The 21,025-nt window shown below is 54.1% G+C and overlaps 4 protein-coding genes across 10 annotated transcripts; 3 read left to right on the top strand and 1 right to left on the bottom strand.

Annotated features, from left to right (window-relative positions):
* Window positions 1-10: 10 nt before the first annotated feature.
* Window positions 11-4,462, top strand: ckmt2a (creatine kinase, mitochondrial 2a (sarcomeric)). Of its 3 annotated transcripts, none has more exons than XM_088435613.1 (10): window positions 13-174; window positions 962-1,141; window positions 1,566-1,764; window positions 1,875-1,970; window positions 2,037-2,258; window positions 2,672-2,757; window positions 2,833-2,956; window positions 3,535-3,669; window positions 3,860-3,985; window positions 4,298-4,462. In XM_088435613.1, exons 2-10 carry the CDS (start codon window positions 993-995, stop codon window positions 4,412-4,414), a joined length of 1,254 nt encoding a protein of 417 aa, XP_088291739.1. In that variant the 5' UTR covers window positions 13-174; window positions 962-992; the 3' UTR covers window positions 4,415-4,462. The 3 variants fall into 3 exon arrangements, with proteins under 3 accessions (XP_088291738.1, XP_088291739.1, XP_088291740.1); XM_088435614.1 differs by lacking the exon at window positions 2,672-2,757 and adding an exon at window positions 2,448-2,533; XM_088435612.1 differs by lacking the exon at window positions 2,672-2,757 and adding an exon at window positions 2,448-2,533 and having other exon boundaries at window positions 11-174; window positions 1,875-2,258.
* Window positions 4,193-6,626, bottom strand: ube2l3a (ubiquitin-conjugating enzyme E2L 3a). The gene is made up of 5 exons (XM_088435620.1): window positions 6,461-6,626; window positions 5,949-6,011; window positions 5,447-5,542; window positions 5,183-5,369; window positions 4,193-4,850 (listed from the first exon to the last, which is right to left on the bottom strand). The coding sequence occupies exons 2-5, from the start codon at window positions 5,973-5,975 to the stop codon at window positions 4,696-4,698; spliced, it is 465 nt and encodes a 154-aa protein (XP_088291746.1). The 5' UTR covers window positions 5,976-6,011; window positions 6,461-6,626; the 3' UTR covers window positions 4,193-4,695.
* On the top strand, window positions 6,512-17,206 carry zfyve16 (zinc finger, FYVE domain containing 16). Of its 2 annotated transcripts, XM_088435606.1 has the most exons (19): window positions 6,514-7,036; window positions 7,728-7,822; window positions 8,008-8,235; window positions 8,331-9,754; window positions 10,324-10,420; window positions 12,121-12,297; window positions 12,406-12,542; window positions 12,606-12,786; window positions 12,874-12,996; window positions 13,136-13,291; window positions 13,348-13,572; window positions 13,669-13,751; window positions 13,875-13,979; window positions 14,050-14,200; window positions 14,321-14,401; window positions 14,703-14,865; window positions 15,032-15,137; window positions 15,241-15,408; window positions 15,734-17,206. In XM_088435606.1, exons 2-19 carry the CDS (start codon window positions 7,753-7,755, stop codon window positions 15,887-15,889), a joined length of 3,831 nt encoding a protein of 1,276 aa, XP_088291732.1. In that variant the 5' UTR covers window positions 6,514-7,036; window positions 7,728-7,752; the 3' UTR covers window positions 15,890-17,206. The 2 variants fall into 2 exon arrangements, with proteins under 2 accessions (XP_088291731.1, XP_088291732.1); XM_088435605.1 differs by having other exon boundaries at window positions 6,512-7,036; window positions 12,406-12,786.
* Window positions 17,207-17,355: 149 nt separating this feature from the next.
* Window positions 17,356-20,941, top strand: sec14l7 (SEC14-like lipid binding 7). Of its 4 annotated transcripts, none has more exons than XM_088435618.1 (12): window positions 17,356-17,798; window positions 18,179-18,254; window positions 18,724-18,763; window positions 18,837-18,899; window positions 18,962-19,150; window positions 19,390-19,485; window positions 19,560-19,620; window positions 19,682-19,765; window positions 19,854-19,960; window positions 20,020-20,159; window positions 20,371-20,525; window positions 20,613-20,941. In XM_088435618.1, exons 3-12 carry the CDS (start codon window positions 18,752-18,754, stop codon window positions 20,696-20,698), a joined length of 993 nt encoding a protein of 330 aa, XP_088291744.1. In that variant the 5' UTR covers window positions 17,356-17,798; window positions 18,179-18,254; window positions 18,724-18,751; the 3' UTR covers window positions 20,699-20,941. The 4 variants fall into 4 exon arrangements, with proteins under 4 accessions (XP_088291744.1, XP_088291742.1, XP_088291741.1 ...); XM_088435616.1 differs by having other exon boundaries at window positions 18,720-18,763; XM_088435615.1 differs by having other exon boundaries at window positions 18,100-18,254.
* Window positions 20,942-21,025: the final 84 nt, after the last annotated feature.

Below are 21,025 nucleotides of genomic sequence, written 5' to 3'. Positions count from 1 at the left end.
CCGTTGTGCACGTGTGAAAGTCAAAGCCATCTAATAACGTAGGAGAGCCCGCCCACACCCGATTGGCCCTGCCGCCTGAAATGGGGCGTGAGGGGGCGGGGCCTAGTCGGAGGCCAGCGTGCAAAGCTCATTAAGAGAAGACGCTGGACTTGAAGGCGCACGGGTCTCGCACAGGTAATGGACTCCTTTTTTTCTCTTATTTCACAGCTACTGTTGAATTTTCTAGTCTAGTCTTCTTCAATGACTTTTTTTTTTTTCTTTTTCTTTAATATTGTGTCCTTTGGGGCTTTGAAATTTACCTTGAGGTAAAAAGCATTCCCATCACAGTGATTTTGAAGGTGTGATGTCATGCGGGGCTCGATGAAGTCGATGCTACGTTTACATTTTTTTTTTTTTTTTTCCGCAAGGATGTAGTGGAGGTAAAAGTTGAGCGGCCATGAGGGGGTTTAGTGAGGGGGAGGCGTTAAGACCATTAAGTGGACTTAGTGCTCGAGTCAAGTCTAACCCTTGTTTCTGCCAACCTTTTGTGAGGGTCGTGGAAAACGAGCGATTCCAATATGAGGCCGCGTGGCCCGCGTCCACTTTTTCTTGGCATCCCGGCGGCACAATGGTCCTGTGATCTGCTAAAAATATGGCCTATAAATATAGACGCGGCACATTAACGCCGCCGCGGAGGCAAATGACCTTCTGCAAGGCGGCGTCCGGCCGGCTAAGCTAACTGGCGAGGGACGCTAACGGCACTAAGCCGGTTAGCCGCAAATCTGGCTCGGACGCTTCGAGGCGCCGCCCGACGACGACCTCCCGACGACCCTTTCAGAAGATCTCCGCACACTCGATCCGGTTAGGGCCGTGAATTCGGCGCCCGTCGCGAGGAGAGCCGAAAAAAAGTCGGAAAGCACTCCTGAACATCGCTACCCGATTTAACAACGCGTCGAATTGCCTTTTTTTTTTCCGCCTCCAGTTCAAAGCGCAAAGTTCAAGAGGCGAAGAAGATGGCCAACTCCTTCACCCGCCTGCTGTCGGGCCGCAACACTGCCGCCCTGCTGGCCACCTTGGGGACGGGCACCGCGGCCGCCGGCTTCCTGTTGAGCGACGGCGCTTCTTTGGCGGCCGAGGCCCGGAAAAAGCTCTATCCCGCCAGGTGACGACGGGCGCGCCGGCCGTCGAGCATTCATTGTCGTATGCTCCCATTTTGAAGCGGGGGACAAAGGCCTTTTTTGTTGTCGTCGAAATAAAAAGCGCCGTTTGATATTATGTATCCGCAAACGGTTCTTAAATGGTCAAGAAAATCAAACGAAAAGCTGAGTTCTGGGACTAAAGTCGGACTTTAAAGTGAGAATCGATTTTTCACTCTCTCCTGAAATTTGAAGGCTTTTCTCGTCCGAATTGGAGATAAGCGCGATATCGCTGCCGCCTCCATCTTCTATACGACTTTGTTTTTCACCGGCAATGAAAAAGCGAGCAACGAGGAGTTGAGCTAGTCCTCGGTAATTTTGTCAGTTGCGCGGGAACGAATGACGCGCTCCTGTCATCGCGTCAAAGTCACCCTCTCAGATTTCTCGCAGCTCCGACTACCCTGACCTTCGCAAGCACAACAACTGCATGGCCGCGGCGCTGACGCCCGCCATTTACGCCAAGCTGCGGGACAAGGTGACCCCCAACAGCTGGACCTTGGACCAGTGCATCCAGACGGGCGTGGACAACCCGGGCCACCCCTTCATCAAGACCGTGGGCTGCGTGGCGGGCGACGAGGAAAGCTACGAGGTAGCGGACTTTCCATGTCGCCGGGCGGGACGGACGGGGTCCGGAAGGGGAGGAGAACCGGTCCCCTGTTGCCGGGCGGAAGGAAGACGCCCGTGACATTTTGCTTGCAGGTGTTTGCCGAACTCTTCGACCCGGTCATCAAGGACCGCCACAACGGCTACGACCCCAGGACCATGAGCCACCCCACGGACCTGGAGGCCTCCAAGGTTGGCGCGCCGCCGCACTTTTGCCCGGCCCGGCGTTCTGATGCCCCCCCCCGCCTCCCTCCCCAGCTGAACGGCGGCATGTTCGACGAGAACTACGTGCTGTCGTCGCGCGTGCGCACGGGGCGCAGCATCCGCGGCCTGAGCCTCCCCCCCGCCTGCTCCCGGGCGGAGCGGCGCGAGGTGGAGCGCGTGGCCGTCACGGCGCTGGCCGGCCTCAAGGGCGACCTGGCGGGCCGCTACTACAGCCTGGGAGAAATGAGCGAGCGCGAGCAGCAGCAGCTCATCGACGTAAGTTCCCGCGCCCGATTCCCCTTCGAAAAAATTCAAGAAAACGCTGCGTTAGTTAAAAACACAAATTGCACAGGAGTCCCTTCAATTTGATGTAGCGATAAGTTGGTTAAGTTCGTAAAAAGTGGCGCTTTCCAAGCTCTTGTCCCACCTTTGCGTTGTGATCCCATCCCGCCACGCCGCCATCAGGACCACTTCCTGTTTGACAAGCCGGTGTCTCCTTTACTTACCTCGGCCTTCATGGCCCGAGACTGGCCCGACGCCAGGGGCATCTGGTAAGAAGGTTCCCCAAAACAAAGGACCTCCCATCACGTTAGAGGATTTAGCATCCCCCCGGTCCACCCCGTCCCTCCGCCTTTGTCAATGTGAGTGTCCTCTTCTTCCGCCCCGCCCCGCCCCGACCCGACCCGTAGGACCACTTCCTGTTCGACAAGCCCGTGTCCCCCCTTTTGACCTGCGCCTTCATGGCGCGGGACTGGCCCGACGCCAGGGGCATCTGGTAGGCCCCGCCCCGCGCGCGCCCGTCGCCGGCCCGCGCCCCGCCTTGAGCGCCTCCCGCCCTCTTTCTCCTCAGGCACAACAACGAGAAGACCTTCCTGATCTGGATCAACGAAGAGGACCACACCAGGGTCATCTCCATGGAGAAGGGGGGCAACATGAAGAGGGTCTTTGAGAGGTTCTGCAGGGGACTTAAGCAGGTACCCAATTGGACCCTTTGACTCTTAAACGTTTGCAGGCCAGAAAAGGCCCCGCGGGCCGTATGTTTGACAACGACCCTCAAAAAGCAATGCTGACCCTCAAATGAATTTTTTGTAATGCTATCCAACATCACTATTAAGTATTTATACTACTATTAGTCAGAAAATATGTCGGCGTTTTTTTTGGATTGAAAATAAATTCAGCTCATTTTTATACTTTACGGAACAAAATCATCTCGCTGGCCGGATTAAAGTCGTTTTTGGCCCGCAAGCCGTATCTTTCCTCGATCGAGACTATACTCGAGTGTTTTCCTTCCGAAAAAGGAAACACTCGAGTATAGTCTCCATCAAGGAAAGATACGGCTCACGTCTCAGAGGAAAAGTGAGAACAGGCCGAGGTTACTTTGCCCACTCGGGGATTTGGGCTTGTTTTAGTGCCGCTTCACCCCTTCGCAAGGCCACCGGGTCTTTATTTTGCAGGCACGACCGTCGGCCAAAATTTCAGGACGATAAATCAAACCGTAGTCAGTTGTTGCCGGGCAGAATTTCCGAAAGCCGATTTGAGTTTGAATCCACAGGTGGAACATCTGATCCAGGAAAGAGGCTGGGAATTCATGTGGAACGAACGTCTGGGCTACATCCTCACGTGCCCCTCCAACCTGGGCACGGGTCTCAGGGCCGGCGTGCACGTGCGCCTCCCCAAACTCAGCAAGGTCTCTCACACACACACACATATTCTGGTGTGTTTGCCACCAGGGGGCAGTATAATAGCTAGAGCGCAGTCTCAAAAGTTTGCAAAGTATGTTTCTTTTCTGTCGGTCTACATGTGTTGCTGCACCGCATATATGAACGGCGGTTCGTTTGTAAAAAAAAGGCTAAGCGAAGGATGTCGGGTCCCCACAGGATCCTCGCTTCTCCAAGATCCTGGACAACTTGCGCCTGCAGAAGAGGGGCACGGGCGGCGTGGACACGGCCGCCACCGGCGACACCTTTGACATCTCCAACAACGACCGGCTGGGCAAGTCCGAGGTGAGCGCTAACTACAGCTTTCCAAATACATTACGTCAATGTCTGATAGGTTGAATACAAGTCACATTTTGAACATAATTTCGGACGTACATTTGTATATATTAAAATAGAGCGAAATAAGGTGTGGAATTTCTCTTTGCGAGCAAAGTAATTGACAATTAGTTTTTGTTGGAAATTCAAGTTGAAATATTTTCAGATTCGGAAATGTCACCTTTCACATGATTTTATTCAAACTATTACATGTAAGAGTAGCAAGAAAAACAAAATCCAAACGGCCATACACTTGCGAGCACAAACATCCCTGCGCGTCAGGTGGAGCTGGTGCAGCTGGTGGTGGACGGCGTCAACTACCTGATCGAGTGCGAGAAGAGGCTGGAGAAGGGCCAGGACATCAAGGTCCCGCCGCCCATCGCCATGTTTCGCAAATAGACCATTTGTGCAAGCTCCGCCCACACACTAATAAAAGCTCTACGTATATTCTCTTGCCTTTCACTTTAGAAGCCGTCCGCGCAAAAAGAATATTAGCTTTCGCGCCCCTCGCTCGTTGCTAGGCAGACTATCTGGGACATTTGTGCAATGCGTACACATGAAGAAAGCAAAAAGACATTCGCTCGATTTGTCAAAAACATTTTTCCGGACGTTCTTAAAGAAAAAAAAAAGTCTTGGCAGAAAAAGCGATGAGGGGGAGGAAGGAAGGTTCTCGCGGGCCGTCAGTCGTCGGGTCGGGTCTCGCCGTGCCTCCTGGTGAACTCCTCGGCGTTCCTCATGAACTGCGCTCGGTCTTCCGTGTACTCGTTGGCCAGCTCCACCCTCAGCGGCCGCTCGGGCTGGGGCACGTTCACCAGCGCGATCAGACACTGGATGACTGCGCAAACACAATGCTGTAACTTTGCCACCTGCTGGGCTGGAGGTGCCACTGCAGTGGGATCCGGGAATCATTTACAAGTTCGCGGAGCAATAATATTTTGTTTTATGTGAGTTTAAAGTTTAGTTTGGGGTCATGCCAAGTGCTTCCTGTGTGATGTCATTGCTAAAGTGCCCACAACGCTAAAGTGTTATGTTGCATATGTGTTTTGATGTGATTCAAGTGTTGGGTCTAAAAATGGCCGGCACTCATAATCACTTTATATTGATCCCCAAAGTAATTTGACTCCCTCGAAATTCGCACAAGGATGCTTTCGCCTCGGAGGAACTGACCTTGGGACGTTCTGGTGGCGGGCTTCCAGTTTTCCAAGCTGATGATGCCCAAGCACACGTGACCCTTCTCGTCCACGTTGGGGTGGTAGATTTTGGTCATGAAGGTGATCCTGGGGGGCTTGAAGGGGTACTCGTTCGGGAAGTTGATCTCCACCCGAAAAGCTCCTTTATCGTACGGGGGGCTGTCCTTGCCCGCCACACAAGCAGAAAGCATCACAAGGAGGATTCGGGGGTCCGGACAAGAAGATTCGAGTGGAGACTTACAGGCACAATCAGACCCTGCCAGCTTAAAATGTTGGATTCGTCCACTTCGATGTTGCGGAATTCTCGGAATCCGGATTGGCGGATTTCCTCCAGCTCCTGAAAAGTGCGTTGGAAATAAATTACTGCGTTGGCGCTTTGACTTCTTTTGGCCGCTAGAGGTCACTAAATTTCTCTTCCGCCGAAGCCTCAAAGCTCCGAATCTATTCAATGCCGAATTGAAAAACATAGGAGCGATCAGGTGTTTTAACTCCATGCCGCCAATTTGTCTGTATGTAGGCGCGTCTTGATCGGATTCGGGTATGAATACACAAGCGGTGTACCCCCCAAAAAATGTCCCGTTTGAGAAACCGCCATTGCTAAATCAGACGCCGATCGCGCTTATGGTGCAATATGAAAATTAATACACACGCAGGCAGAAGCGTTGATTGAAGATCCAACAGTTATGCTTGCTTGCACACAATAACAAGCTTTTATTGACGCAGATGTGTGTGTGTGCGTGTACCTTGCACAATCTCCTGGTGGAAGTCATACTACGAGCCGTTGCCGTCGCGTCTTCGTCGCCGTGCTGAATGCCCACCACCCGCAGGCCGCAGCGTGCGTGTGACGTTCACGTCGCCAAGCACAAGACACAAAACACAAGGAACTTGAGGGGCTTGGCCAAAAGCAAACGCGTCATATTTGGCGAAATATGCCTTCTATGACGTTTTTCTTTTCAAAGTCTTCCAAGCATGTTGCCGTTGAGCTTTGAACATTACACTTGATTTACGTTCACGATTTTTAAAATTTAATAAACGGCCTCGCTTTCTGGGGGTCAAACTTGCTTATTTATAATATACGTATTAAAATTATTAATAACGTAATTTAAAAAACAGAATCGAAGATGCGCTGTTCAGACATTTACATCGATGTCAGATCTCATCGATCGATTAGTAATCTGTAAGGTTTTCCGTGTTTAAAAAGCACTTGGACAACCTTTTAGCTTTCACCCTCTGCTCGGTTACACATTTGACTCACAGATGACAAATTTGAAGCTCTTTCTGAGGTTTTACGGACTTGGCGAGGTTCGAAAGAAGCGAGATTATCGTGAGCCGCGGATCCACAGGTCTGTGAATCCAAGATGGCCGCCCGAGCGGAGACTCCGGAGTTCTAACATCAAATCAAACTCCTCTCTGGGGGGACGGAAAAAAAACTCATCGACCCACTTCAAAGCTCCTTTGGCGATACGAGCCGACGATGACGTTTGTCGCCAGCACGACGGTCGAGCAAGACGCCAGCAGAGCGAGGGCAAATAAACAACAGGTTAAAGAAGAGGCTAGCTAGCCCTGTCAGCTAAGATATTAGCCACGTTAGCGCAGAAGGACGAGCGATAAACATGGACTCGCGGGAAGTAACATGTTGACGCTTTGAAGGCTCGAGTTAGTCGTCGGTTTAGTTTGTGGACTCGTTTAGAAGGTTTTTCGGTGACAAATGAGGGACTCGCCGACGATGTGTTAGCTGCTAGCATCTTTGCTAACTCGAGACAACAAATCGTCCCAGTTGTGATCAGTCAAGTGAAACTTGTCAGAGTTGACAGCCACCCCCATTTTAAATGTAAGTATCTGCCTTGCCAGTGACATCGATGAAACTGATGTGTGTGAACTTTCTGAAATATTCTGCTAAACATGGCTTTAAAGGCATTCTCATCAAAGCGTATCATAGCGAGGAGCAGATGCTACACAACCGCGCCCCCCAGTGGCTGCTTGCGTGTGGCACATCTGTTTTTTCAATTTGGAATAGAAATGACATTTCAACGTGTCTACAGTGGTGTGTAAATAAAATTGTACAGAAGAAAGCACATTAATGAGGCAAAAAAGAAGTCACATTTATTTGAATCAAGTCTCACAGAGCTTCACATTTGAGAAACAAACTACTGTACAGTGATGCTTCTATTTACCGACGCCTCTCGTTACGAAAAAATCAGCTTACGCAACGCCTCGGCTGAAAAATATTGTCCCTAGTAACGAGAGAAAATTCAAGTTAAGAAAGGCGACACATTGTTGGTATATCATATGAGACACCGGCGCTCGGGCCAACGTGACTGGAATGGAATACGTTATCACAACCTGTGATGTCTACCGAATTTGTACAGTGTGTGGGTTGTCTTTTTAATTTATTAATACGCCGGCTTGCCCACAAATGAGACAATAGTTTTTTGCATTGATGTAGTTTTAATTCATAAGTATTAATTCTTAAGTATGACCGACAATGTTACCGTGTTAACAATTTTTTTGTTGTTGTTCAGGTTTCAAGAGTGATTTTGAAGCAGCATGGACAGCTTCTTCAGGGCGGTTGTTTGTGACCTGGACAAAGTGCTGGATGAGTTTGAGCTGAGCGCAGGTGAGACGCCGGAGGACGCGCAAAAGACGTTTTCCAGCGTTTGTACGGAGGGCCGAAAGTGCCAAAATTCAATACATGAATCTTTCCTGAAATAATTGATTAAGTCGTTAAATAAATCACTGTTTCATTAAATGCCAAGTTCCAAATTCTTGCCGGGAAATAATATCATTGTTTTTGGCTTGCAGATGACGTCAACTGCAAGAGCGTCTTCCGGAAGACTCCTCCCTACAACTTGGCCGGTCTGGACTCCTCCGAGGCGTCCGCCGTGTCCCTCAAATTACCTGACCTCCGTTCTCTCCGCTACGGCGCCGCTAGCAGCAGCAGCAGCAGCAGCAGCAGTAGCAGCAATAGCAGCGGCGACCAAGACGGGGAGGCCAAAGTTCAGCCTCTGACCGGCGTCGACTTGCTCCAAGGTTATTTTGCAAGTTTAAAACGGTCGCTTTTGTTTTCGTTTGGTCTCGTTGACACAATCGGTGTTTTATCGTCAGTAACTCAAACTCTTCTCTAGATCACGGCGCCTCTCAAAGCTCAGCGCCCGCCTTTCCCGACCCGGCCCTCAAACCCGTCTGCGACCTAGTCAACGATACCGGCTCGGCCGTCTTGATCCGAGTGGACCGCAACGGATTCACTCAGTTGGGTGCTGTGGAGAAGCACTTGGACGTAGACGATGAGGAGGAGGAGGAGGAACTGCTGTTGGACTTTGGCAACCTGGCGCTGGCGGAACAAGACGTTTCCAGCCGGAGGTCAAACTCGCACCAGCAGCCCGGAGAATCCTCCTTGAGTCTGCTGGACATCCTTGTTCCCCCGCTTCCTGGAGAGGACGCGCGAGATGATGCGCAAGATGAAGGCGACGCCCAAGATGAAGGGTATGAGGAGGAGGCTCGGGAAGATGATTCATCTTCGGACCCGGGGGACCAAGCTCGCCGGCGGTCGCCCGAAGCAACTGCTCCAACTTCAGTGGACTCCATGGAAGCGTCCGTTCAAAGTAAGGCGGACACTCCGGAAGATTCTGAAAGCGAAGCTTCCCTAGGTGAACCCCAGCTCTCGGAGCCCGAAGAGCAGCGTGAAAATGAGCAACCAGAAGCAGACTCTCTTTCGCCTTTGCACACACCTCGCCCCGAAGAAGTCCCGGACTCACTATGCCAGCAGCCTCGCCCCGCGCAGCTCCCCGTCCCGCTCGCCCCCGCGGAACCCGCGCCTCTGGAGCCCAGCCCGGTGGAGCCCGCCGAGTTCGGCTTCGAGTATCTCCCGGAGAGCGACCAGGCCGAGCTTCTGGTGACGGACGAGGAGCTGGACGCCTTCCTGCGAGACCGCGCCGAGGCCGAGCGGCCCGGCGCGGAGGCCCCCGACGGGGATCTGGAACGGGCGCTCGCGGATGAGGAGCTAAGGAGCTGCAGGGAAGATCTGGAAGGCTTGACCTCACCGGAAAGCGACAGAAGCATGCGCACGTCTTCGCTCTCTCAGGACTCGCCTTGTCAGGAAGGTGCCTCTAGGGGGAGCCCTTCCCCCACCAGCAACGCCTTCCAGTCAGAGCAGCAGATGTCCTACCAAGGGGCGAGACCCAAGGAGCTGCTCTCGCCCGCCGCAAAATGTCCCGTCTCAGCGGAAGAGGACGAGCGGCCGCCCACGAGTTCTTCGGAAGCGGAGCGCGACGACGAGGACCCGAGTCCTCGCGCCGGCCCGCGTGCGGTCGGCGGCCCCGTCTACGTCGCTCCGGAGCCCCCCGAGTACGCGGCGCCTTACGACGAACTCTCGGAGCCGCCGCCCTACCCCGGCGAGCCCCCCGCCGCGGCCGGGCTCGGCGGCGCGCCGGATGGGCTGGGAAGCTTGCAACCCGCCTGGGTGCCTGACTCGGAAGCCCCCAACTGCATGAACTGCTTGCACAAGTTCACCTTCACCAAGAGGCGCCATCACTGTCGCGCGTGCGGGAAGGTACGCCGCTTTGCTCCGCTTCGTTTTGACATCAAATGCCCTAAGTGCTTCGCCACACACGTTGCTAGCCCCGCACGAATAATGCACTCAAAAGTATGAAAACAAATGGCCGACTGGGCGTGTCCCGATACAATTTTTCCCCTTCCCGTACGGTGAGAGACTTGATCAATTCGTATTATATATTTGAATGCTAATATCAGAGATTTTGGATGATGGAATCGGTTTTGCAAAATGACATATCAGCAGTGGCCCGAGGTGGCACCAGAAAACAAAGATAAGCCAAACAAAGCACACCCCCGCTTCAAATCTCATTTGAGATTTTTTCTCTTTCTATACCCGATGTCGTCTGAGGTAAACTTGAGCATCCCTGTGCTCTGTTTGTTGGCAAAGTTAAATTTGGATGGCTGGCAGGCGGCAGAGAGCACGAGGAAGCACTTGTTTTTCTTTTCTGCTGAGCTCCACTTAAGTCCTTCAAGGCTCCCGATTAAGAGCATTAAGAGGACCGTTTGGGATATGCGCTATTGTTTCTGACACACTTTGACACTCACCTGTGTTGTGTGTGTCGCAAGGTGTACTGCGCGGGCTGCTGCAGCAGGAGGTGCAAGCTCAAGTACTTGGAGAAAGAGGCGCGCGTGTGTGTTGTCTGCGCTGACACCTTGCAAAGAGGTAAGCCAAAAACCTGTGTCGGATGCTATAGTTGCCAATATGCTTTTGCCGCCAAGTGCTTCTGTGTATTCCTATCTATCTCTGCCTCTATATCCCCATCCGTCCGTCTGTCTTTTTCTCGCTCTCTCATGTATAAAATGTAGGAAATAAGTTTTTGCGGATTTTGGCATTCGCATACTAAGAAATGAGCCGGATTTTTATGGCAGTTTTTTTTTTTAAAGAGAAAAGTACATGAACTAAAAAAGAATTTGCATGTCTTTGCCCCGACCAACCTTGACTGTTTGCTCCCACAGACCGTTGACATACTCCTAATCTGACTGAAGTAATGACCTGCATGACAGACACCTGTTCCAAATTGTCACCTGTATAAAAAGCCACGCGCCCACAGACTCAGTCAAACTCCAGCATCTCCACCATGGGCAGGACTAAAGAGCTTTCAAAGCCGTTGAACTCCACGAGGCCGGGACGCGCTACAAAAGCGTAAGCGAGAAGGTGACAACTGCAATTGGAAGAAGTAGGACATGACTCACGTCTAGGCCAACCAACGTATGGATGACTCAGAAAAGAAGGCGCTGAGGTCAGACCGATCCGAAATTGAGTTCTTTGGCCTCAAAACCTTCAAGATTTGGAGAGAAGGGTTTACCAAAATGACTCCTGCTGTGTATGCAAACCTAGTCAGCAACTACAAGCTGTGCTTGCCACCAATTATTAGGTCGCGTTTTGCTAGGGCATCAAATACGTAATTTCCCTAATGACATGCAAATGAGTTCTTTGTTCTTTCTTGTCATTTTCTCAATTTTTTTCCTTTAACTGTTAAAATAAAGCTGCCATAAAAATCCAAGACTGTTAGTTTATTTCTCAATATGACATCTGCCAAAATTACCTGGCCATCATATACTTAGCTTTTTCAACACTAACCATATATACACACGCACACGTATAGTTAAACGTAAGGATATGTTTGTGTGTATGGATGTCCCGTGCGTTTGTCGCTGTGTGTTCCCGTGTTTCTCCACTTTGCCTGCGTGTAGTTTGTTCAGCGTAAGCGTGCGACCTGTTTGTTTTGTTGACATTGTCGTTGTTTTGTTGACATTGTCGGTGTGTTTTGGTGTCCCGCCTCAAACGGCATGTGATGAGTCTAAATTAAGACCGTAGAAAAAAAAGAAGCGGCGATCTACTTTTCTCCAGCCAAGAGCCGTTGGAGCGGAGTGACATCATCACGGCCCCCCCCCCCCCCCCTCCGCGCTAATACGCTAACTGCGCAGCCTAGCACAAGCGACACACACACACACACAAGCGCGCCGCTGATAAAAGATAGAAGCAAATAGCGGCGGGGTGTCCGGACGCGGCTGCAGGGAGGGACCGGTGATGGACGAGTGTGGCGTCCGCCGAAAAGGGGCGAGACGCGGAACGCTCCTCGGCGCCGCGGCTTTGACTTTCCGTCAAAAGAGAATATCCAAGTGAATTTTTCTCCCTCCGGAGGGTGTCTCGTCCTTTGTCGTCCTGAATAAGAATAAGTTAAGAAATGATGAACTCATTCAATGCCAGGCAGATGTTTTCAGGTTTTTTCAGTCCAGACACTGTTGAATCGATACTGTTCATTTCCAGACACTTAAGTATTAGAGCGATACGAGGCGGCGAAAGTCGAAGCCCGTCATTGGCGTCTGCTGACGTTGGGTGTCGGCGGTTGTTCCCCGCAGCGCAGGCCCTGGAGCGGATGATGAGCCCCACGGGTCCCAGCCCCAACCCCAACGTCCCGTCCGAGTACTGCAGCACCATCCCGCCCCTGCAGCAGGCCCGGGCCGCCGGCACCCTCAACTCGCCGCCGCCCACCGTCATGGTGCCCGTGTCGGCGCTCAAGCACCCCGGCAGCGACGGTGCGACGGGCTCCGGTCCGCCCGGCCTTCCCGCCGTCCGGGCTCATCCCGCCGTCCGGGCTCATCCCGCCGTCCGGGCTCATCCCGCCGCCTGTCCCCCTTTTGCAGGCTGCGCCCGGGAGCACAAGCGCGTTTGTTTCGCCGACGGCATCCTGCCCAACGGGGAGGTGGCCGACACCAGCAAGCTGGCGGCGCCCGCCCGCCGCAGCTCTGAGGAGTCTTCCGGCACACCCGACGAAAGCGCGGTACGCTTGATGACGCGCCGCCCCGTGAGATGCGAGACCACGCGTCCTTTCCTTTTTCGGCAGCCGGCGGAAAACGGCGGGCCCCCGAGTCCCGAGCTTGCCCCGCCTCCCCCGCGCGGCCCCTGGGACTACACCCTGCTGGCGGATTTGGGTTCTGCCGTCAGGAAGGCCCCGAGCCTGCTCCCCGACTCTGAGGACCAGCTTCCCCCTCTCCTCATCGCCACCGGAGAGGACGCGACAGGAGGTCGGTCGGTCCGCCCGTCCGTCCGTCCACCTGTCTCTCTCATAAGCGTGCGGTTTTGTTTTTGCCTGTAACTTGACCGCTTTGCAGACGTCTTGGTGGAGGAAAGTCCCGCCCCTTGCCAGATTCGACACCTCTTGGAAGAAGGGGGTCCTCGCCCTTTGACCTTTGTCCTCAATGCCAACCTGCTGGTCAACGTCAAGATGGTTACATGTGAGTAGAGCCTACCTCGTTTTGCTTCCGTACCAATGTGGATTTTTTCGATGCCGATTTTGGGTGGGAAAAAAATGGATCCTCCCATCGAACGTCCGCGAAAACGAGTGGACGATTTCTAATGGATGTTTGGCGTCAGATGGCGGGCGTCCATGCTGGTGCTTGGGCTCCAACGGCTTGCGGGCCCTGGGCCAGCGAGAGCTGGTCTTCATCCTGGAGTGCGTCCCTGAAGACACGACTCTCCCCAGAGACCTGTTGGCGCTGTACCTCAGCGTTCAGCGGGACGCGCAACGAGGCAAGTGGCTCCCCGCCCGCGTTGGGCCGCGCCCGCTCACCCCGTTCCTCCGGCAGGCAAGTTTGTGGACGAGCTGGACAACGTGACCTTCGCCAGCAGCTTCCTGGGCAGCAAAGATCACGGCGGGATGCTCTTCTTCTCGCCCAGCTGCCAGCCGCTGGAGGGCCTCAGTCTCCCCCCGCGGCCTTTCCTCTTCGGCCTTCTCATCCAGAAGCTGGAGGTGCCCTGGGCCAAGGTGTTCCCCCTCAGGCTGCTCTTGCGACTCGGCTCGGAATACGACGGTGCGTGCGTTATTCCTTGCGTTGACCGCTTCCGTTTTTTTTTTTTTTCAAAAAGAGCGCCTGATTGAGTACACGAACCTGCGCGTATCTTTGCAGTGTACCCCACCACGCCTGTCAGCGTGCGTTTTCGGGAATCGGTGTATCGCGAGCCGGGCCACACCATCATGAACCTTCTGGCTGTAAGATCTTCCCGCGAGGAATTTTGTTGCCATTCGCGTTCAAGTACAGCACGAGGACATTTCACAGCGTCGGCGACGCACGCAAGCGTGTGTGATGCGTTGCTGACTTGTGTGTGAACGCAGGACCTGAGGAACTACCAGTACAGCCTGTCGTCCGTGGAAGGGCTGAGGATCCACATGGAGATGGGCCACAGCTACATCGACATCCCCAAAAGCAGCTTCGAACAGGTCGCGACCGCCGCGCGGCGCCAAAAAGCTAAGTTCGAGCCAAACGCGGACCGAACGAATGCCTTTCCAGATGGAGCGGGTGGTGAGCGGCGCCAACGAGCACGTGATCAGCATCGGGGCCGGCTTGACTTTGCTGGCCGACTCGCACCTGGTGTGCTTCCAGAACCGCGACGGCAGCTACCAGACGCAAGCCATCAGCCGGCCCGGCCAGACGCGCTCCGGTGGGCGGCCGTCTTTGAAGCCGTTGGCCGTTGCGGGAGCGCCCTTGACGCCCCCTTGACGCCCCCTTGACGCCCCCTTGACGCCCCCTTGACGCCCCCTTGTTTCCTGTTGCGTGGCAGTGACGGGAGCCAGCTTCGTGGTCTTCAACGGCGCCCTCAAAGCATCGTCGGGCTTCATTGCTAAGTCCAGCATCGTGGAAGGTTGGCTCAGCGCAGACGACTGCATATATAGAAACGCACGTATTTTTGCTACCGCTAGGTTGCCTGGTACTGCAACGACAAATGATTTCATAGTTGTCATCGGGATTGAGCTCTCCTCAAACGTGTATTCGCTCAACGGGCTCGACGCAGTAGTTAAAAATGTGGAAAAAAAACGCCAATGGTAAAAATGACATGTTTTGCTGCCGCTAGGTGGCGCTAGCACCGTAGAGGAAATTGTGTTCAATCGGGGTCAGCGCCTTTCACCGTTCTGATCTAAAGATGAGCTTTGACGCGCTTTCAGACGGGCTGATGGTGCAGATGCCTCCCGAGACCATGGACGCCCTGCGCGCGGCCCTGCGCGAGCGCAACCCCTTCAACATCGCCTGCGGCAAGACGGACGAGACGGACGTCCGGGAAAACGTCAGCGTTCGCTGGGTGGACTGGAGCCCGCCCGTCAACCCCGGGTAAGGCTCCGATTTTTACAAAATCCCTGGTCCGAGCCTACTCAACAATTAGCTTTCTACTTAAAACTAGTAAAAGCAGATGTACGTTCGCCAAAAACTGAGAACAATTATCAATATATGCAAATATATTCATACGGGAACCATCGTATCGATCCGCGCCGCCCAGAATGACCAGCGGCGTGGATGGGCGGAGCCTGGAGGGCGTGCGCAGCGCCAGGATGCGGCAGGACGGCCAGTCTGAGTGCGACGGACGAGTCATCGGGTGTTCGGAGGTGACGCGCTCGCGCCGATTGGCCGCGGGGGCCGGCCCGGGCGCCGGAGGTTGACGGCGCCGGAGGTTGACGGCGCCGGAGGTTGACGGCGCCGTCCGCGCAGGTCTTCTACCGGCCGACGTCTCCCGGCTGCGGCCCGCCGCCGTCGTGCGCCGTCTTCCAGAAGGAGATTGCCGCGGCCGCCTGCGGCGCTTTGGCGCCGCATTTGGCCGCGCTGGCCGCCGGCGCCATCAACTCCTTCAGCCTGCGCGTGTCCACGCATCAAGACATGGTACGTTGTGTGTTCCGCACCCGCTAGAAATAAGAAAAATCTAAAACTATCCTTCTTAACGTTAACAAAAGAAAAACATCAATATGAATCAACTTTCAACAACTTACGTTTATATAGGTTACAGATTAGTCTCAAACTGAAAAAAAAAACCAAACATGGGCCATAAAATGGAGGGCATTATGCTTATGGGTCGGTGAACCCCAAAAATTCGGACCTTTATTTGAAGGCCCGATTTGGAGTTTGACGCCCGTGAGTTAGAGCGGTGGCACGACTGAGCTAGATGCTAACGCTAACGCGGCTTTGCCCGCGTATGCGCGCCTGGCAGGTGGAGTACCAGGCGGGCTCGGGCGGGCGCCTCCTCCCTCATCGCTACATGAAGGAGCTGGACAGCGCGCTCATACCCATCATCCACGGCGGCAACGCCGCGCCGCCGCCCGCCGCGGACATCGAGCTGCTCTTCTTCATCACGCACGCCATCTAAGGACGCACGCAGGTAGGACTTAACGGCGGGCGGCGCCGGCAGAGGGCCGAGGGACGTCACAAAGGCGGAGCGCCCGCGCGGCGTCTTCTTGCACAACGCGAGCCACGTCGGGACTCCACCCTGCTGCGGAGGACGTCCCCCAACGCGATGACTTTTGATTGGCAGGTGACATTTAGACACACGTGCGTCCGGACTCGCACCTTCGGGTGATTGCAATTCCAATACGAGGAATGACCAAAAAATGACCAGAAGTCAAAAGCTAGACTTTGTTGGCGACAAAATGTCGGAACGTGGCCAAGCAAACTTTCCACGGGTTTAAATGCGACTGGATTTTTTTTTTTGGGGGGGGGCGCTCGGGCCAGAGCATCAGCCAACAAAAGTAGTGCTTTGGTGCCAAGTGCGCAGAGTTGCTTTTGCGCCATCTTGGGGCATCTTTAGGCCATTACAAATATTTTTATCATCGGGTATAATCTTGTGGCGCATTAGAGGGTGTCGCATTATTATTTGCAGCAGAGGCCGCGAACGGCAGCAAAGCACTAGTTTTGTCTAAAGGTAGTTAAGGCCCAGTTATTTTGAAAAACACTAGCGCCTGCTTCAGCTCATTTAGGAATGTTAGGCGGGCTACGCGCTGGACCGCTCGCCATCCACTCACAAATTTTGAAAACGTTTGTGAATGAAAGAAAATGGTATTTATTGGGTTGGCCCGCGATTGGCCGGCGACCCATCCGTCGTTTGCCTCGCGCCCAGTCGGACGGCTTGGCCAAACGCTGTATAAAATATATGAATGCTGTTCTGGATTTTTTTTTGAAGTGGAATTAAAAACACAGGGGATTGTAAATTGTGACGAGCAGCACGGGGTGAAGGCAAAGCAAAATGGTGGGGACAGCCGCCGCCGCCGCCGCGCTGATGGCTAATTATGAATGTAGCAACACAGCAGCTTTAAAATCAGGAGGCGTGGCTTCAAAGGTCACACAATGGGACTCGAAGCGGACCTGTGGGGGATCCCCGCGTGTTCCGCACCGCAGTGAGGGTAACTTTCACCTTTGTTGAATAAATATGCAGATGAGAGATGATCGTGTTTTTTTGTTTTTTTTCCCCCAATACGGAAGCTGTATTTTTGGATTTATCAATGTAAAAGTTTTAACAGACGTGAGCCGAGTTGATATTTTTGATAGGATTAGTAGCCAAAGTTGAATATTACATGGAAAAAAAAAATCAAGTAAATCCATAATCGATACGACGGTTGATTTACGGGACGCAATGTGATTGAAATGGAAAGCGGATGTTGATAAGCAAATAAATGATTTGAAATCACCATTGGCGAGGTTGTTCTCTTTCGCTCCGAGTTCACGTTTGCGCGTCGCGCTTTGGAGTTGGGTTTTCGACCGGAGGTCCCGGCTCGGGTCGGCGCGGGCCGCAACCCAAGCGATCATGTTTTGGAACCGATTTAGGTCAACGGCCGATTGGTTTGTGTTTTGTTTGCTTTGATCTTCGTTTTTGGCGCCGCTACTGGCCGCTGTTGGTATTGCGTTTTGTAATGAGGAAAGATGTCAGTTCTACTTTGTAAGAATGTTGTCATTTATGATAATAGGCCCAAAATGTTTTTTGTTTTTCGATCGTTTATCGGACGTCGGCGGTCGTCAATGGCAGCGAACGAGTTCATTTGTTTCGGGTTGTTTTTGATCTCTTTTATGGAAGCCCCGAAAAGCCGGCGTTTCCTTTGAACGCGTGCGCGGCTGTGTGTGTAAAGGGCGCGCGTCGTCTCCCTCCCTCCCTCGCTCCCCCGCCCGACGGGCCGCGGCCAGCGAGCTGATCCTCCTCCATCGGCAGCCTGCGAGTTTTGCCGGGCGGCAGCATGAGCGGGCGCCTGGGAGATTTGAGCGCCAAGCAAGCGGATTCACTCACGCAGGTCAAGTTTCTTTCCATGTTTGCTTTTCTCTCGTGGCCACTTTCAGGCTAACCCTTTCTTCTTTTTCACGCTCAAATGTCGAATGGTTGAAAATGGATCTCGGACGTCTATAGACGAATGAGTCGCGTTTTTGGGGTTTGGAATTCGACTGAGTTTTTCCTTACTGTTTTTTCATTCAAAACGGGTCCCAGGCGTCTATCGGCGTCAACGGCAGTGAATGAGAATTTCCTCTTTTTTTTTTCTTCAATAATTGTCCTTGATCATAAAGTAATTTTGGATTGTATGTTCACACTATCTGCAGCTTTTTTCCTCGCCGTGTGTAGAATTTTTTTGTTCCAAACGGTCGGAAAACGTCCGATTTGGATTGTGTTTGGATGCAGTTTCGCCACCTGGTGGGCGACATCCTTCCCGAACTTCCGGCCCAAGACGACCACTACCTGCTACGCTGGCTCCGAGGTCAGTGGCGCCCGCCAGCCCGCTCGCCCGCCCGCGCGGACTTTGAGTAGCGATAAGATAAGAAGGCTGCGGATGAAAGATCAGGTCACGCCTTGTTTGATTGAACTTGACGGCCACTTTGGCCCCCGCTCCCAATAAGGCGGCCTTGACGTCGAGCGCGTGAGGGCGCGTCGGTTTTGCCCTCGGAGAGGGGACCGAGCGGGACGTTGCACCAGCCGTGTTTTTCCTGGCGCCGTTTGAAGCCCCCCCCCCTCCCCCCCGGGCTAAGCAAACGCCGAGCGCAAATAAAGCTAGGCGGCGAGACCAGTCCCCCAGTCAATTATTGGGACACGCTCGATATTTCCGCCGATAACGTTGAACTTTTTCTTCGTTTCGTTTGAATTTTCGTATGAATTTGGAGAATAAATTGGAAATGTCAACGAAATGATCACGTGATCGTTTCTTCATCTTTGTCTGCCACGTCAGCCAGAAGCTTCAATGTCCCCAAAGCTGAAGCCATGATCAGGAAGGTGGGCGCCGTCCGTCCGTCCGTCCGTCCGTCGGCCGCCCGCTTCTTTCTCCACGTCTGACTTTTGCGCGCAGCACGCGGAGTTCAGGAGGAACATGAAGGCGGACGACATCGTCAGCGAGTGGACGCCGCCCGAGGTCGGGACGAGGCGCCGGCCGGCCGCGCGCGCCGACGATGACGGGGATGCGGGTGGGCGCAGGTGATCCGGCGCTACGTGTCGGGGGGCATGTGCGGCCACGACAAGGAGGGCGCCCCCGTGTGGTACGACCCGGTGGGCCCGCTGGACCCCAAGGGCCTCCTCATGTCGGCCAGCAAGCGGGACCTCATCAGGTTCAAGCTCATGAACATGGAGACGCTGCAGCGGGAATGCCTCCGCCGCTCCCGCCAGGTCCCACGCGCTTCCTTTTCCCTTTCCCGTCCCGTCCCCTTTCCCGTCCCGTCCCTGTCGCTTTCCCGACCCCGGCCCCAACCCGCCTCGATTCCTTGTTCTCGCCCGGTGCCTCGCCTGGACGACTCCTCGCCGGCTTTCCTCCCTCTTTCCTAGGCCTGTTCTTTGTCTTCCTCCCCGCCGTCCTTGACTTGCCATTGTTTCGTGTCTCGGTTTCCTCGCCCCGCCCCCGCTCACAGCTGGGCGCCAACGTGGAGTCCGTCACGCTGATCTACGACTGCGAGGGCCTGGGCTTCAAGCATCTGTGGAAGCCGGCCATCGAGACGTACGGCGAGGTCGGCGTCCCGCCGCCGCCGCCGCCGGCCGGCCAGTTCGCCCGCGCCTCACCCCCCCGCGCGTCCCCTTGCAGATCCTCACCATGTTTGAGGAGAACTATCCGGAGGGGCTCAAGAGGGTCTTCCTCATCAAAGGTAAAGTCGTTTGCATAGCGGCGGGCGCCCCGTTGACCTCGCCCGCCATCTTGGCTCGCAGCTCCCAAACTCTTTCCCGTGGCCTACAACCTGATCAAGCACTTCCTGTGCGAGGAGACGCGACGCAAGATCAGCGTTCTCGGAAGTAAGCGCTTAGAACACACCGGAGGTTGCCGTTGGCGTGCGGCATCGCGGCCCAACGCCGCTTGGCCGCCTTTGCTTTGCGTGAGCAGGCGACTGGCAGGAAGTGCTGCGCAAACACGTGGACGCCGAGCAGCTCCCGGTGGTGTACGGCGGAACTCGGACCGACCCGGACGGAGACCCTCGCTGCAGAACTATGGTGAGCGCGCGCGGCGGCGCCCCCGACGACGCGCCGACGATGACCGCGGCGGTCCACAGATCAACTACGGCGGCACGGTGCCGCGATCCTACTACGTGCAGAACTTGATCAAGGTCCAGTACGACGCCGCCGCGACCGTCGGCCGCGGCGCCGTCTTGCAGCTGGAATACGACGTCGCCGCCCCCGGCAGCCTGCTCAGGTGCCTTACCGATACGCTCAAAAAGAATAACGCGCTTCGCTGCCATCTTGTGGAAGCGATTGGGAATGTTCCAACTTGCACGTCTGCCCCTGAGATACCTCGGCACAAAATGAACACTAGGCGGTGCCAAAGTAGCACTTGTGTGTTAGACAGGACAGTTGGGGGAAGTCGAAAAAAAAAGATTTGCAAGGAAAGGCGGTTTGCTCGACAGGTGGCAGTTCGCCAGCGAGGGGGCCGACATCGGATTCGCCGTGTACCGACGGGCGGCGCCGGCGGCGCCCATGTCGCAGGTCGTCCCCAACCAACGTTGCAACGCCCACCTGGTGCCCGAGGACGACGTCATCACCTGCTCGCAAGCCGGAGTGTGTGAGTGCTAACAAAATATATGGCTACAAAAATACAATACCAAAAAAGCGAAAAACAAAATTCAACAAAATGCTGTTTTGTGTGTAGATGTTGTGTGTTTTGACAACAGCTACAGCGTGCTGCAGTCCAAGCGGGTCAGCTACACCGTGGAGGTGCTGCCTCCGTCGCCGTGACCGCGCCCCCCGGTCGGAGGCGGCCATTTTGATGGACTTTTGGGAATTACAATGAATGCCGCGACGACATCCGCAGGGCTCATACTTTTGCCTCCTCGCCCCCTTCCACGAGTCATCTGAAGGACTTCAGACAACAATGTAATGCGAGATTGTGTTTTGTGTAATGCGAAATTGTGTTTTGGGTTGCGTTACTCGTTCTGCATTTTGACATTACAATGTGAAAATAAAAAGATTGAAATTCTGGCGTCAGTCCAATTGATTAAAAATGAACCGCGGGAGGTCGCTGTCGGCAAGGCCAACGCTGACCGCGCCATTACGTAAGGGCGC

The sequence above is a fragment of the Hippichthys cyanospilos genome, chromosome 15, assembly GCF_059441005.1.
Source record: "Hippichthys cyanospilos isolate Australia breed blue-spotted pipefish chromosome 15, RoL_Hcya_1.0, whole genome shotgun sequence".
Lineage (NCBI taxonomy): Eukaryota > Metazoa > Chordata > Actinopteri > Syngnathiformes > Syngnathidae > Hippichthys > Hippichthys cyanospilos.
Note: the sequence above shows the minus strand (reverse complement) of the source record. Positions and strands in the feature narration are given on the sequence as shown.

Coding starts and splice junctions, on each gene's coding strand:
- ube2l3a (XM_088435620.1), bottom strand. CDS start 5,975: ATGACTTCCACCAGGAGATTGTGCAAG. Junction 5,543..5,948: donor CCACCAGGAGATTGTGCAAG/GTACACGCACAC, acceptor CGCACTTTTCAG/GAGCTGGAGGAAATCCGCCA. Junction 4,851..5,182: donor CGCCACCAGAACGTCCCAAG/GTCAGTTCCTCC, acceptor GTGTTTGCGCAG/TCATCCAGTGTCTGATCGCG.
- zfyve16 (XM_088435605.1), top strand. CDS start 7,753: ATGGACAGCTTCTTCAGGGCGGTTGTTTGTGACCTGGACAAAGTGCTG. Junction 13,292..13,347: donor TCAGCGGGACGCGCAACGAG/GCAAGTGGCTCC, acceptor TTCCTCCGGCAG/GCAAGTTTGTGGACGAGCTG. Junction 15,138..15,240: donor GAGTCATCGGGTGTTCGGAG/GTGACGCGCTCG, acceptor CCGTCCGCGCAG/GTCTTCTACCGGCCGACGTC.
- sec14l7 (XM_088435615.1), top strand. CDS start 17,745: ATGAGCGGGCGCCTGGGAGATTTGAGCGCCAAGCAAGCGGATTCACTC. Junction 19,151..19,389: donor GCCTCCGCCGCTCCCGCCAG/GTCCCACGCGCT, acceptor CCCCGCTCACAG/CTGGGCGCCAACGTGGAGTC. Junction 19,766..19,853: donor CAAGATCAGCGTTCTCGGAA/GTAAGCGCTTAG, acceptor TTGCGTGAGCAG/GCGACTGGCAGGAAGTGCTG.
- ckmt2a (XM_088435612.1), top strand. CDS start 993: ATGGCCAACTCCTTCACCCGCCTGCTGTCGGGCCGCAACACTGCCGCC. Junction 1,765..1,874: donor GCGACGAGGAAAGCTACGAG/GTAGCGGACTTT, acceptor TTTTGCTTGCAG/GTGTTTGCCGAACTCTTCGA. Junction 2,957..3,534: donor TCTGCAGGGGACTTAAGCAG/GTACCCAATTGG, acceptor TTGAATCCACAG/GTGGAACATCTGATCCAGGA.